This window comes from Coregonus clupeaformis, unplaced genomic scaffold, assembly GCF_020615455.1.
Source record: "Coregonus clupeaformis isolate EN_2021a unplaced genomic scaffold, ASM2061545v1 scaf0018, whole genome shotgun sequence".
In the NCBI taxonomy this organism is placed as follows: domain Eukaryota; kingdom Metazoa; phylum Chordata; class Actinopteri; order Salmoniformes; family Salmonidae; genus Coregonus; species Coregonus clupeaformis.
The window spans coordinates 719354-734324 of NW_025533473.1; the positions used below are offsets into that span (position 1 = coordinate 719354).

The 14971-nt window shown below is 44.0% G+C and overlaps 1 protein-coding gene across 1 annotated transcript; it reads right to left on the bottom strand.

Annotated features, from left to right (window-relative positions):
* Positions 1-1584: 1584 nt before the first annotated feature.
* LOC123483079 (mitochondrial import receptor subunit TOM20 homolog) lies at positions 1585-6408 on the bottom strand. The gene is made up of 5 exons (XM_045212531.1): positions 6165-6408; positions 5507-5553; positions 4962-5043; positions 4403-4545; positions 1585-2310 (listed from the first exon to the last, which is right to left on the bottom strand). Exons 1-5 carry the CDS (start codon positions 6286-6288, stop codon positions 2263-2265), a joined length of 444 nt encoding a protein of 147 aa, XP_045068466.1. The 5' UTR covers positions 6289-6408; the 3' UTR covers positions 1585-2262.
* Between the last annotated feature and the right edge of the window lie 8563 nt (positions 6409-14971).

Sequence of the window (14971 nt, forward strand, 5' to 3'; positions counted from 1 at the left end):
ATCAGTCTATAATTTTAATGGTAGGTTTATTTGAACAGTGAGAGACAGAATAACAATAAAAAAAATCCAGAAAAATGCATGTCAAAAATGTTATGAATTGATTTGTATTTTACTGAGGGAAATAAGTATTTGACCCCCTCTCAATCAGACAGATTTCTGGCTCCCAGGTGTCTTTTATACAGGTAACGAGCTGAGATTAGAAGCACACTCTTAAAGGGAGTGCTCCTAATCTCAGTTTGTTACCTGTATAAAAGACACCTGTCCACAGAAGCAATCAATCAATCAGATTCCAAACTCTCCACCATGGCCAAGACCAAAGAGCTCTCCAAGGATGTCAGGGACAAGATTGTAGACCTACACAAGGCTGGAATGGGCTACAAGACCATCGCCAAGCAGCTTGGTGAGAAGGTGACAACAGTTGGTGCGATTATTTGCAAATGGAAGAAACACAAAATAACTGTCAATCTCCCTCTGCCTGGGGCTCCATGCAAGATCTCACCTCGTGGAGTTGCAATGATCATGAGAACGGTGTGGAATCAGCCCAGAACTACACAGGAGGATCTTGTCAATGACCTCAAGGCAGCTGGGACCATAGTCACCAAGAAAACAATTGGTAACACACTACGCCGTGAAGGACTGAAATCCTGCAGCGCCCGCAAGGTCCCCCTGCTCAAGAAAGCACATTTACAGGGCCGTCTGAAGTTTGCCGATGAACATCTGAATGATTCAGAGGAGAACTGTGTGAAAGTGTTGTGGTCAGATGATACCAAAATGGAGCTCTTTGGCATCAACTCAACTCGCCGTCAAACATGGAGGTGGAAACATTATGCTTTGGGAGTGTTTTTCTGCTAAGGGGACAGGACAACTTCACTGCATCAAAGGGATGATGGACGGGGCCATGTACCGTCAAATCTTGGGTGAGAACCTCCTTCCCTCAGCCAGGGCATTGAAAATGGGCCGTGGATGGGTTTCCAGCATGACAATGACCCAAACACACAGCCAAGGCAACGAAGGAGTGGCTCAAGAAGAAGCACATGAAGGTCCTGGAGTGGCCTAGCCAGTCTCCAGACCTTAATCCCATAGAAAATCAGTGGAGGGAGCTGAAGGTTCGAGTTGCCAAACGTCAGCCTCGAAACCTTAATGACTTGGAGAAGATCTGCAAAGAGGAGTGGAACAAAATCCCTCCTGAGATGTGTGCAAACCTGGTGGCCAACTACAAGAAACGTCTGACCTCTGATTGCCAACAAGGGTTTTGCCACCAAGTACTAAGTCATGTTATGCAGAGGGGTCAAATACTTATTTCCCTCATTAAAATGCAAATCAATTTATAAAATTTGACATGTTTTTCTGGATTTTTGTTGTTGTTATTCTGTCTCTCACTGTTCAAATAAACTTACCAGAAAAATTATAGACTGATCATGTCTTTGTCAGTGGGCAAACGTACAAAATCAGCAGGGGATCAAATACTTTCTTCCCTCACTGTATGTCTATGGTCCCACCTAATGGTAGGGAAAACATTGTTCATTAACTATTCTGGACATCCAACATCTGAGTCTAAATAAACTTTTAGAAGAAGCAACAGTCTTGAGTCATTTACCTTTTATTTAGATTTCTTACAAAGAGGAACAACCTCTTAATGACCTAACTAAACATTCATCCTTGATCAGCACTCCTACTCAAGACGCTTAATACATATGGTCCCAGAGCTTTGTGTAAACGTGGGAGTGATTGCAGGGATGGTATTGTAAATGCTGAGAAATGTTTTGCTACACCTTTCAGAGACAGACATTAAGAGAAGCAAAACAATACATTTTTCTAACTGCACATGAATCCAATAAAATGCTGCCGATAGGCATTTTTGATTGGTTGCCGTTACCGCAGCTTGGCTGCAAATCAAGATTATATGGTCATTTGATGCGACCAATAACTACACACAACGTGTGGGAATTGGACGGGTTCATGTTTCTTTCTTTCATTTGGACAGAAGCGAAAGAATCTTCAATACCCTCCAAAAAGTGAATAAAAAAAAGTTTACCAATTTTCTAGACTAGTCAGGATAATGGGTTACAGGAGCTCCGGAATGAACTTTCCTCTAGATACCGATCTAGGATCACCTTCTCCTCCCCCAATCCTAACCTTAACCATTAGTGGGGAAAATACAGAACTGACCCAAGATCAGCATCTAGGGGCAACTTCACCCTACTCTGTTATAGGAGTGTCCAGAGGAAGAGCGTTCCGAGGGGAAATTTCCATCGACGATCCTCATTCTAAGTCGTCTTCATTCAAGCTACCTTGTGCGCTCACAATACGCTGCAGGAAAGAGAGGGAAATAGTCAAATTCTAAAGCCATAAACATGCTTTAGAAATGTGTCCCATTTGATCTGGGCCCATACTCATTTACATTTTAGTCATTTAGCAGACGCTCTTATCCAGAGCGACTTACAGTTAGTGAATACATTTTTTATTTTTTTATACTGGCCCCCCGTGGGAATCGAACCCACAACCCTGGCGTTGCAAACGCCATGCTCTATCAACTGAGCTACATCCCTGCCGGCCATTCCCTCCCCTACCCTGGACGACGCTGGGCCAATTGTGCGCCGCCCATGAGTCTCCCGGTCGCGGCCGGCTGCGACAGAGCCTGGATTCGAACCAGGATCTCTAGTGGCACAGTTAGCACTGCGATGCAGTGCCTTAGACCACTCAGGAGTTCATGAACCCTGAGAGTGCTGATCTAGGATCAGGGCCCGTATTCAAAAAGCATCTTCTCCTACTCAGATGCTTTATGAATACAGGCTCAGGTCACCTGTCCATGTTATCTTACTCAAGGTAAAAACTGATCCAAAATCAGCACTCCTACTCTATGGTAGAGACATGCAGCCCCTGAACGGACTGAAGATGGTTGCCTTGTAAAAAATGATCCTGGATCTGTACTTTGAGGCACCTACAGCTACACCAAAGTCATGAGCGGTGTCTCAGTCTCATATTGACATGTTTGTTACCTAAACTCATTCTTGAACCAGATTTTACTTCTGTCTAGCATATTATACAATTGGTTTTAGGGCTGGGCGATATCTAATAATTAATTTGAATTTGGTTTTTTTGTGCAATGTTCAAATGCCTGTATTGCAAGAATCTACGTTTAATATTTTGTTCTAATTTTTACTATAATAGACGAGAACTTAACCTTTCTAATGATACCCTTTATGTGTCAACTCCCAAAATGCAATAAAGAGCAGATCCTACTACAACGAGAGTATCAATGAACATGATTGTGGACCGCTTGCAGCATTTTTGCCACAGACTTATGTGCTAGCTGTCTAGTCTGTTTTTTTATAAATGTGCAATGAGCATAAGACGCATTTATATTAGGAATTGGCAACTCGTTCACATTCTGAGAAATAAGCATTGGTTTATATATCTAAATAAAGTGGACAGGCTGTTGTTCAAACAGTTGGAGACTGATTTGGAGGGTCTATTCATAACAGTTCAACTGTTCTACCTTGTTCGCTAGCAAATAGATCCAAGTTGGCTAGACCTGAAATATAAACATTAGCTGACTACTCACTAGCACATGGGTTTGTGCTTGAGAGATTGTTTATGAGACCTGTGTTAATTTTCTATAATGCCTGCTACAAGAAGTTGGTCATTGTGCATGGTTCTGGTTAAATTTGTAACAAAAATTGCATTTTCAGAGCCAGACTTGAAAGCCAGATCAATGATAATTTCAAAAAAGCAGGTTAAACTATTTTGATCAAAAAAAGTAATTATTAGTCAGTCTTATGGTTGTGGAAGGCTTATATTTAGCCTAGGTATAATTTTACAAGCCCTGAATTCATTAGATTATTGCTGACCGTTTTAAATGCAGTGTATTGACCTTTAACTGTGCAAAAAAGCTTATTAGTGAAAATGTTTAAAAATAAAATCTAGGTATATTGTGAATCGCCCATGTTTAAAAATAAAGATATGATTTTTAGGCCATATCAACCAACCCTAGTTTGTTTCCGCTTTCTTGCTTGAATACACTTACTGTAAGTTGCTCTGAATAGAAGCGCACCTGCTGCAGTTGCGGACACTAAAACGTTTGTCACAAAAACTATCTGTTGGAGACAGAGCGCAGTGTTGCATACACATTGTGGCAATGGTTCTGCTAATAGCACAGCGCAACATAACTTTTCAGTACCTGCAACTGATCCTGAAATGTAAGAGAGGCACTGTACCTGGTTGATGGTTAGTGTTGGGGTTGTTGCATAAGCCCAATTTTGAATAGGATTGCAGTTCTGACTACATATTAGATACATTACATATTACATACATTAGCTTCCTTGCTTGTATGCACTTACTGTAAGCAGCCCAGGGTAGGAGTGTCTGCTAAATGACCTTGAAGTGGAGAAAAGGACTGTACCTGGCTGATGGTGGGCAGTTTGGTGAGTAGCATCTGGAAGACTGGTGGCGGGAGGGTCTGCTGCAGCACCTGGAGCAGCTGCTGGGGCTGGCCGCACACAGCGATGGCGTTGGTCAGGTGCTCCACGCCATTCTCGTAGTCTCCTATACCGGAACACCAAGCGCAAAGAGGTTTAGATCGACAAAACGAGTAGTACATTATATGGAGAACAGCGTCGTTACTCTGGTCAAAAGTAAATTAGGTAGTGCATTATCTGGGGCACAAGGTGTTGTTGCACTGGTCGAAAGTAGTGGGGGAGGATGTCAATGCTTTGGTCCAAAGTAGTGCACTATATGGGAAATAGGGTGTAATTTGAAACAGTCTATGCCAGTAAAAGTAAGACTAGTACAGGTAGTGCATTACACAGGGAATTTGGTGTCATCGTTTGGTAAAAAGTAGTGCACTATATGGGGAATAGGGGGTCATCGCTTGGTAAAAAGTAGTGCACTAGCAGGCCTATATAGGGCATAGAGTGTCACACACAGCCTAAGTGATGTCAATGTAAGCAAGACTGGTTTACCCTGAGCCAACAGCTCCTCTCCCAGCTGAATCTCCTCCAGGAAGAACTTCTGGACCGCCTCAGCATCCTTCAGGTCTGGGAGCTGCAAGAGTCCCACAACACACACTTTACTTTCCATAGGTAAAGAAATAAGTAAAACATAATAGACTGGTGGAAAAGCTGTTGTAGATGGCTTATGCTCCTGGAGGAATAAAAGGCCTATTCACATGATTCGGGCAATCCGCCGAAGCGTGCCACTTCGTCAGGTGCAAGGTCAGAGTTCAATTTAAGTGAACTTTTAGTGCAACGGTGCTGAACCCAAAGCGCTGTGGTGCGCACCGCAGTTCTTGCTGAGTTTGCACTTCCTCCATTGGGAAACTATGGCTTGTTCATCACAGAACCTTTCTTGTGCGAGTGAAGTGATCAGTCTCATTTGTTTATTACACTGGAGGTCATTGAAGATTATTTTCCACATGGTTCCATCTGACGTGTACTAGACATGACTTCTTTAGACATGTGTTCATTGAGGAAGAATTTCAATAGTACCTTGAGGGGATTTTACTCACCTTTGACAGTCCTGTCCCCTGTTTTGCAACTGCCTGATTTCCCCTCCCTAGGGCAGAGGTAAACACAATCACTGTTAACATAAATAGCTTTGGGGACTGCTCCTGTTTGTACTTAGACAACTTAGTTTCTCATTAGGCAATCCTACTATGATTATGAACAGCAGGGATATCCAGGTTGCTTTTAATCCTGCTTGGCAAGCTCTATGTCTGATATGGCTAGTAGCCTAGAATGGTTGGTTTTGGTTACATAACAGATGAAAACACACTATCATGAATGAATCAGGGTAGGTGCAGCTTTCCATGTCTGAATTCAACTGACAGAACGCTTGCTGTGAGTGAGTATGCAGTACATTAATACATGATATAGGAGCGAGTTAGCTGAGAAACGCTCAACTCCTCGATATAATCGAACAGAGTTGAACGGTCCTCCGCTAGGAGCTGGCACTGGCTAGTTAGCTTCAAGGCTTTATGGGTTAGCAGTGCACTGACAATGAATTAATTAGATCTATTGCACAAACCATTACCATTCAAGCTTTCATATTTCGCCAATTGGGAATAGTTAAACGAGTTCGGCCTGTCTCGGGCACTTTGTTGCACCTCAGGTCTCCAAAACAGAGACCGGAGCAGGGTGTACAGCCAGGACTCGGACAACACTCACGTTCTCGTAGCCTGTTCTTGAAGTTGGGGTCACTCCGTCTTTTCCTGTCGAAGTAGATGCAGTAGCCGACGAACAGAGCCCCGCAAACACCGGCGGCTATCGTGCTCGATTTACCGCCCATCATCACTTCCGAAATGGTTGATATTTCTGTATTAACAAAGAGTATATTTCAATGTTGGTTTATATCAGCGACGGTACATGACCTCACACAGGCGCAAATTCGCAGCAAAAAGGACCAGTAGGACCACTGGCAAATTTGACAGCTAGGGTGTCCGCATTGATCGCCTGATAAAAATAATAAAACTTTAATTCCAATCACATGATATCTCCGATAACGTATGTATTTTGAGTGCATATGTTGGATGTTGTTGAACTCAGATCGGAAAAAAGAAATGTATTCATATTTCTTCAAATCAATGTAAGTAGTAGTCTATCGCATTGAAATGTAAGTGCCACAAGGGGGCAGTAGCAATTCATTAAAAAAAGAAGCAGCAGGCTAGTGATAACGTTTGATACAATTTAACAGTATTTTCCCCAAAGTAACAAAAATAGAAAGAATTTAGCTACAATTCTAGGTATTTTGACTATCTGGGGTAGACCACACAGCAGCAAACAATGGCCAAGTGAAATATAGAACATTAGGATACATGGTGGGTGGCACAATCATCTAGACTAGTAAGAAAACATGTACAATTTTGCTTTCGCTATGACCAATTCATTTACCAAAAATTATGCAAGTTGCTCTGAGCCTTGCTCATATGCCTGTCTGGCCTTAGTTGGCACTTCTCATCTCCCAGATGATAGCTAATCCCTAGAAGTGCTGCTCAACAGAACAGATGGTCGACTGCATTACATGTGCAAGGCCAGACTGCTGCAAAAATATACCACCTTGACTATTAGGCTTCTGAGGGCACATGCTCAGACCTGCAGTAATGCAAACCATCAGGCATGCACATCCTTGCATGGATTACATCATCACCAGACTGCGTCTGGTATTACGTGCACCTTTGCCTTTAAATGGCAACCGAGCCATTCTGCACCCTTGCACAATTTCTGTGGGTGGTTGTTGTGGTTACAGTTTATTAAAGGGATAACTGAACCTTAGAGAGTGGCGTCACTGACCACACGTCGCCGGTTGACAGGGTTTTGGAAGGGTGTGTGTGCTTTTGGGGGGTTTCCAGTTAAGCTGTGGGTGTGTGGTTGTGTGTGTCCAAATGTGTTTGAACAAGTGTGTGTACACCTTCATACCCTTATTTATGTCTCTATGTGTGTGAATGTGAGCATGCATTGCATGTGTTCTTCTTCAAACTTACGTGTGTGTGTGTGTGCATGTATCAGTGGAGGCTGCTGAGGGGAGGACGACTCATAATAATGGCCGGAATGGAGTGAATGGAATGGTATCAAACACATGCTTTTCATGTGTTTGATACCATTCCATTCACTCCATTCCAGCCATTACACTCCATTCCAGCCATTAGTATGAGCCGTCCTCCCCTCAGCAGCCTCCACTGGCATGTATGTGTATGTGCGTACGTGTGTACACTTGTCTGTGGACAGTTTACATGGTAGGAGGATTATCCGTCTGCCCTGTCGTCTCTCTCGCCAGCGTCTTAGCAGCTCGCACCTGGCATGCAGCTGGCTGGGGGTTGGCAAAGAATCCGCCCCTCAGGGACATCTAGCTTCGCCGGTGCCCGGGCATGATGTGAGGCGGCTTAGCCAAAGGCTCGTCGTCTCGCGGCGGTGGGGTATTATTACCATTACTCAATCGTTCCTGGAAGCTGCTTTGGAAGCCCTACTGAATGTGATCCCAGTGCGTGTGTGTTTGGAGGTCTTCTAATCCATGCTGTCATCCCAGGCCACATTATACATGTCGGTAGCAATTCCCTAGAAAACAAGTACACTTGTCATTTGTTGGGACTCAGACAGATCTCATGTCCTTGTGTCAATGTGGGTTGGAGGTTTGGATAGAGAGACTATGACACACTCATCAGAGACTGTTTAGGGGTGTTGTACAAATAATGGTTGTTGCAAAACTATCTTTCAATCAGATAGTAGTATTATGTAAGACTTTAGGGTTTATAAAGAGAACCAACCGATGCGGATGCTTTACCGACTGATTCCTACATATCTCTCTTAAAACCATTTATATGGGTATAACTTTTACTGTTCTCCTGGGTGTGCTAAGGTTGGCAAAAAGACAGGAGACACCCTGCAGTTGCTTATTGTGCAGTATACGAGCCATACTGTATACCTTTATTGGCTGTGCACATAGCAGTATTAAATTAATTAAGCATGCTCCATAAAGGCTAGGTAATTAGCATGCTTGGGCTCATAATCCAATCAGTGTGTATGATGCTGCACGGTGAGCTCATTGCTATATGACGTTTGCAGCCATGCTGACTCGGCACATTTACTGTAAAACCTGTCACGGCGACTTGCGTCTGTGAGTGCAAAAGCAATTATCTTCTTCTGCCCTATCATCTTCCTTGGAATGGTGCTCGTACTCCTCCGTTGCCATGGTTTCGGATCAGCGAGGTAACCATGGCAACACTGTTGGTATTCCCCAATTGGGGGGGGCTTGTTGAGAGGGGGAGAGAAGGAGAGAGAGAAAGCTGTTCAAACATGACAGGATTTTAAAAAAGCGGTTATTTCAGAGCAGCTGAAGAAGGCAGATATGCACACACTGCCACAGGTCTTTCCCACTGATGCTTCACACACACGCATGCTCACACCCACCCACACCTACACACACACACCTACACACACACACACACACACAAACACACACACACACACACACACACACACACAGACCAAGCAAGTGTTTTGAGTGGAGATTTGCACAAGGGCTCCAGTGAAAGAAAGCTTGCAGGGACAAACAGAGAAGTAATTATTTTTACCCTGGCTGCAGCTGTTTTTCTGTGTGTCTTGGCAGCCCTGGCTCCAGCAGCAGAGAGACAGGCCAGGAGACAGGAGCTGAAAAAATCCCCCTCTCTTACCATTGGAATAAAATACAGAACGTTTTGAATCCCGGCCCAGGAACGTCCCATAAAACTGGAAATGGCAGGCCTACCCTGTATTTTCCATGAACCCTGTGCTCTCCCCATTCCAAAGGCTATGTCATTAGATGTGTTTTCAAGCGAGAAACACGTAGTGGAACCAGGAATGGAGGGAGGAGGTAGGATGCCAGGCTTGACAAGTATCTGAGCCAAGTGGAGAAAGAGAGAGACTTTTCTGTTTAGGTTGTCTGAATGGGGGAGAGAGTGCTGACTGAAAAGGAATGGAAAGTAAGAGAGAGAGGGAAGTGAGAGAGAGAGGTAAAGAGGACCGCTTGTGTTAGCATGGCGTTGCGCCCCAGGACCCCATTAGCTAGCTCTCTCTTCAGCTCTTGGCATCGGCATTGGCGGTGGAGGTTTTATCGGCGGCTGTAAGTGAACCATGTCTCCCTCCCTGCAGTGCTCCAACTAGTCCTCCATGTTGAAATCACCACTCCCTCCCTCTGGGGTCAGTAAGGGGAAAGTAAGCACCGGCGGTGGTGGCTGGCTACAGCTCCAGCCAGTTTCCTTCCCTTTTCCTCCACCCTTCTGGGTGAGTGGAATCTCTGGATGGATATGAGTGCAACAGAGTTCTGGCCAGTGAGAGTTGGCTACCATTTTATCTCCAAAAGTTAGCTGAGTTAGTTCCAGTACCAAGAGTTAGCTTTCAGGCTATTTAGCATTTTATCTTCAAACATTAGGTTGGCAGAATTACCTCTATATTCTGAGTTAGCTCAAGGATTATAATTTGGTTGTAGAACTTGAGACATAGTTTAGGGTTTGAGCTGTGAGGGAGCCAGGGAGGAAGAGAGGGATTTGATAAAAGAGTGGAAGATGGAGGGAGCTATTTGGCACAGTGAGAGAGAAGACTGTAAGTCGCTTTGGATAAAAGCGTCTGCTAAATGGCATATTATTATTATATTATATTATTATTAAGAGGCTGCTGAGCTGAGGCAGACAGCCCACCACCATTTGGCTTTCAGTAGGGGTAGCTGCTGCTCCAGCACAACATTCACAGCACCCCACACACACAGAAAAACACACTCGCTCACTCAAACACTAACACACACCCACACTCAGAGAAACACACACTCTCCCAAAACAAAATAACTTTCAGCTGAAGTAATGGGTGAATGACACTAAAAAAGTAGTAGTCTACGAGTAGGTTATATCAATACACACAACCCACTGGGAACAGATGTCAGTTCAACGTCTAGTTTTGGTTGAGTTGTCAACTAACATGAATTCAACGTGAAATCAACAAAACATTTTACCATGTCATTGGATTTAGGTTAAAAATGTCCTTAAGTTGACTTTTGCAAATCCAATCAGTTTTCCATCTTGATTCAACGTCATCACATAGAATCTTTTGGTTGAAATGAAGTGGAAACAACGTTGATTCAACCCGTTTTTGCCCAGTGGGAAGTGTAAGAGTGGACAAAACAAGGCTTTGCAAGTTAGTGTTGCTAACTAAACAGGATTGTATTCCTTGTATACAGTAGATTATTTTCTGTCATTGCTGCAGTTTAGTACAAAATACAGATTCTTACACTTGGGTAATTGCAATCTAGCACAGGTCAACCTATAAAGCCACTTTCAGTGTCAATCTGTGTATGTTTGTTTGTTTTCTTGGCTGTCTATTCCATGACAGCCTACTGCAGTTGCAGGACATATAGGGAGACAGTTCTCCTAAGCACTGATCTATGGTCATTTTAGTTTTCATCTCCTATGGTCAGAACAAAGATTGGGTCCTGGTAAGTTGTTCCTAGATCTGCTCTTGGGTGGCAGCATACATCTACCCTCAACCCTATTCTGCGGCACCTGGTTAGTCGTGCTAGCTAGCTATAACGTCCCTGTCTGCTGTAGCCTGGTTAGCAAGCTAGCTAGCTATATTGTCTCTCTGCCATCACAGCTGCCTGGCCAAGCACGCCCGTAGGAAGGCCTTGGCAGTGTCCGCTGTCTGTGCAGATGGCCGGGGATGGCAGCTCAGTGTGACGCCTCCGCCTTAGATGCCTCTGATGATTAGACCCTCTTTGAAAGAGATAGACATCCATTTACATGGAGGCTCTTCTCTCAGCATACCAATTGGCCTGGGAGGTCCCACTCTTCTTTGAAATATAGCTATCGTGTTGTCGCTATATAATGTAGCTATAGTGTTATTTTTGTCTTAGCGGTTGAACATATAATTGTTGTTTTTGTCGGGTCATCAGCCATATTTGAAAGGAAGGGTTGAATAAATGCACATGGCTAAGAGGGAATCTTCTTTAAATTCAACCTCTTTGCTTTGTGGTGAGAATACTGAGTATAGGTCGACGTCCACAAATGTTTTGTCCACAAATGTCCTCCTTCTCTCTGTGTCGAGAAGTCGTCAAACAAAGGAAATAATTTGGGCACAAGAGGAGGAAGTGTGTCGGGAAGCTTGGCATGTAGCAGTCTGGTTGAAAAGGTGACCTGTCCCAGCCTGCCTGGAGGCAGGTAAACCAAACAAACAAGCAGAAGGATCAGTAGATGACTATTTAAAACCAGAGTAGGCCTTAGCATCGCCGTGGGAAACCCACCATGCAGTCACTTGCAGCGAATCTCTGCACTCCTCCGGGATAAGTCGTTGGGGGGATTAATGAGGTTGTCTGTGAGCTTTTAGCGGAGTTTCCTGTCGTCAAGGATGTAGCCAGACACGTTGCCTTTAGTTTAGCACACTGAACCAGGAGAAAGGAGGGGGAGGAGTGCTAGAGGGGTGTTAAAGAGGGGCTGTGTTCAGGAAATTATGACGGACCTCTGGGCTTTCTCAACACACATGCCAAGCTGTTGTTTGGATTCCCCAGCAACTGTTTTTCGCTCTCTTTTCTGTGGGATTCAGTGGCAGGAGAAAAATGTAAACATGGTTGTGGCTGTGTAGTGACGGAGGCGGCCATATTGCTTGGGGTCATATAATGTTATTTACCTTAGTCATGGGCATGTGTTCATTTACTGGTGACAGGAATGCAAAGCTTTTACATGGTTTGTTGCAAAAGGATATTGCAGAGCCAGTGTCATGCTCCCCCCCCCCGCCCCCAACCCCCTTTCCGAATGCAAGGTCATTTTCACCGTACCCATAAGTATGATTCAGAATAGTGTAGACATGATTCGATTCAGAGTGATATGTGAGCAATAGCGTCCACCGATGGCCAATAGAAATGGGTCATCTGACTACATTTGTGGCCAATAGAAATGAATGTATATGTCTAACATGTGTAATAGCCCAGTCATAGCTTGGGATATGTAGCAATGAAGTGGTAGGGGGAGGGGGGGGGGTAGAATAGAGGGGTTAACCAGGGGCTCAGGAATGTCAGAGTCTGACCCCTAACCTCCCACTCTGATTTATCGGGATCGTGGGGAAGAAAAGAAAAGAGGCTTTATGGGAGCATGACGGGACTCCTGTGAAAAAGTGGGAGAAGAGAAGAAGAGAGAGCTTGAGAGGTGTAGAGTACATACCAAGGAGGTAGACCTACTTTAAAGGTTGGGACAGTGACCTTTTTTGAAAGGGGCACCGCCAGCCAGTGAGTGCTCAAAAGAAAGAAAGAAAACAATTGGACTGGTCCGCCTCTCTTTTGATCTTGACACCTTTCATTTGACTGTCACATGGTCTCTGTAGAAGTCATTGGTTGACTTCTACATCCCAGCAAAGCCCAGCCTCCCCTAACCACATTTCCCTTCCACTCACATCCCCTCCTCCACAATAAAGAAAATACCTTCTTCTCAGACAGTCACCCCCATCCCTCCCTCCACCATCTCTCTATCCTTTCCTCATGGCCGCCTTGAGTGCGCTAACATTTCCCGTGCCCTCCGACCTCCCGTTAGCACATGACAATGATTACCCACCGCATTAAAGGAGGGCTCTGGTGGTTACCCCAGACTTAAAGGGGAGCTTCGGTGGATTCAAGATGACCGGGCCACCGCTTCCAACATCACATGTGCGGGGAGGAGAAACATCAAAAGATGGGGAATTTCAGATGGAATATATGTTGGAAAATTTGTAACACATGAGCCCACGATCCCATTCAATCCGGCCAGGGAGTGGTTTGAGTAAATGAATGATCTCAATCGACAATGAAATGACAAAAATCAATTTGAAACAGGGTAGAAATGATAATGGCCTACATGTATAGTCTCTTCACTATGTCCAGCTTGCTAACAGTCATCAAAATGAAAGCTAGACAGTCAGGGAGCATCGAAAAAAAGCAATGGATAGATGACTATTTTTGACGTAAGGAAATATAATACATTTTAAATGCAGCCCTCCTGACCTCAGTGAAATCCGAATATGATCCCCGGGGCTAAATTAGTTTGATACCCCTGCTCTAGCCCATACCTCCATCAATCCAATGCTTTTAGATTTCTGGGAAATAGTTGAATTTAATAATTACAACATATCATATATTATATGAGCTTACATCATTTGGATGAGATGTCAAGCTTTTCATAATGATTATGTAAAGTGAATGATAATTTATTGATATGGGACTCATGTTAGGGTTTCATGTTGTTTGTGAGGATCAGAGAGTTCCATCCCTGGAGCCTGACCTGCCCTCTGTACAGGTCCCGAAATAAACCCTGCTATTTCAGTCAGTGTAGCGATTGTACACTGTCCTTTTACTTTTATTTTGACTTGGGATGGGGATATACCACTGTGTGTATGTGTGTGTGCGTGTGTGTGCATGTGTGTGAGTAATCAGATCGGGTGGTTTGATCGGGAGACAAACAGACTGCTATGTCTCCGGTTAGAGGGGGTGTATGGTTTCTCTTTACCTCATGATGTCAGCTCTCCCATGCAGTCGCCGGCTAGAGTTTCTCCATTAGCTCAATTATTTACAGTGTTTAATTGAATCATCCTGAGTTCACAATGCTTCCCATGATCCTCCAGGCCCGGCATGCCCCACGGCCAAGTGAAAGCCCTGCTGGCATGTACACACAGATGCATGCATTGATACGCACACACACACATGCACACACAAACATAAACACTTGCACAAACACACACAAGAACAACAGAGATGGATACACACACACACACTAGTGTTGCACGGTATACCAAAACTTCTGTACTTTTTTGATACTAGAACATGAAAAACTTTTTTTTACTTTTTCTAAATTTGTGTTACTTTCGGTACTTAGTTCTGTCAAATGTATCTCACATCGTCTACTGATTGAGAGAGGATCAAGTCTTTCTATCAGCACAGTCAATGTCCCCTAATAGCGCGAGAGCACCGTGCCTGCTCCGCTTACTCATTCCTAGCTCTAGCCTGCCATGAGGAACCACTGAACTCACAGAAGTTAACGCACTTGAATAATGCAACACGGCATGTAGAAATGTTGAAATTGCTAATTACTGTTTCCAAAACAATGTCCAGTACAGGCTAGAACATTACAATGCAAGATGATACCGGTAGCTTTCAGCTTTGTAGGCTAACTTTCCTTGCTAGCTACAGTTCAAGCCAACATCATTTTCACTACCCTAGTACCTTGTTTGTGATAATATGAAAACAATACTGCAAAATATTGCTGATTACATGGCTGATTGTCAGCAAAACCGTTATTCATTCACTTCATCTCCCACGCCTCACATCTCTCCCAGTCAAGATCATCTTTGCTTGATAGGTGGCCAGCCGTAGCCGAAAATAGTGAAGTTGAACGATCCCCGTCGAGGGAGGAGCAGATTTTTTGTATATGACAGTAAAACATTCTTATGATGACTCTAAAATTTGTTGGCACCTTAAATTCTTGCACATTTTCTCA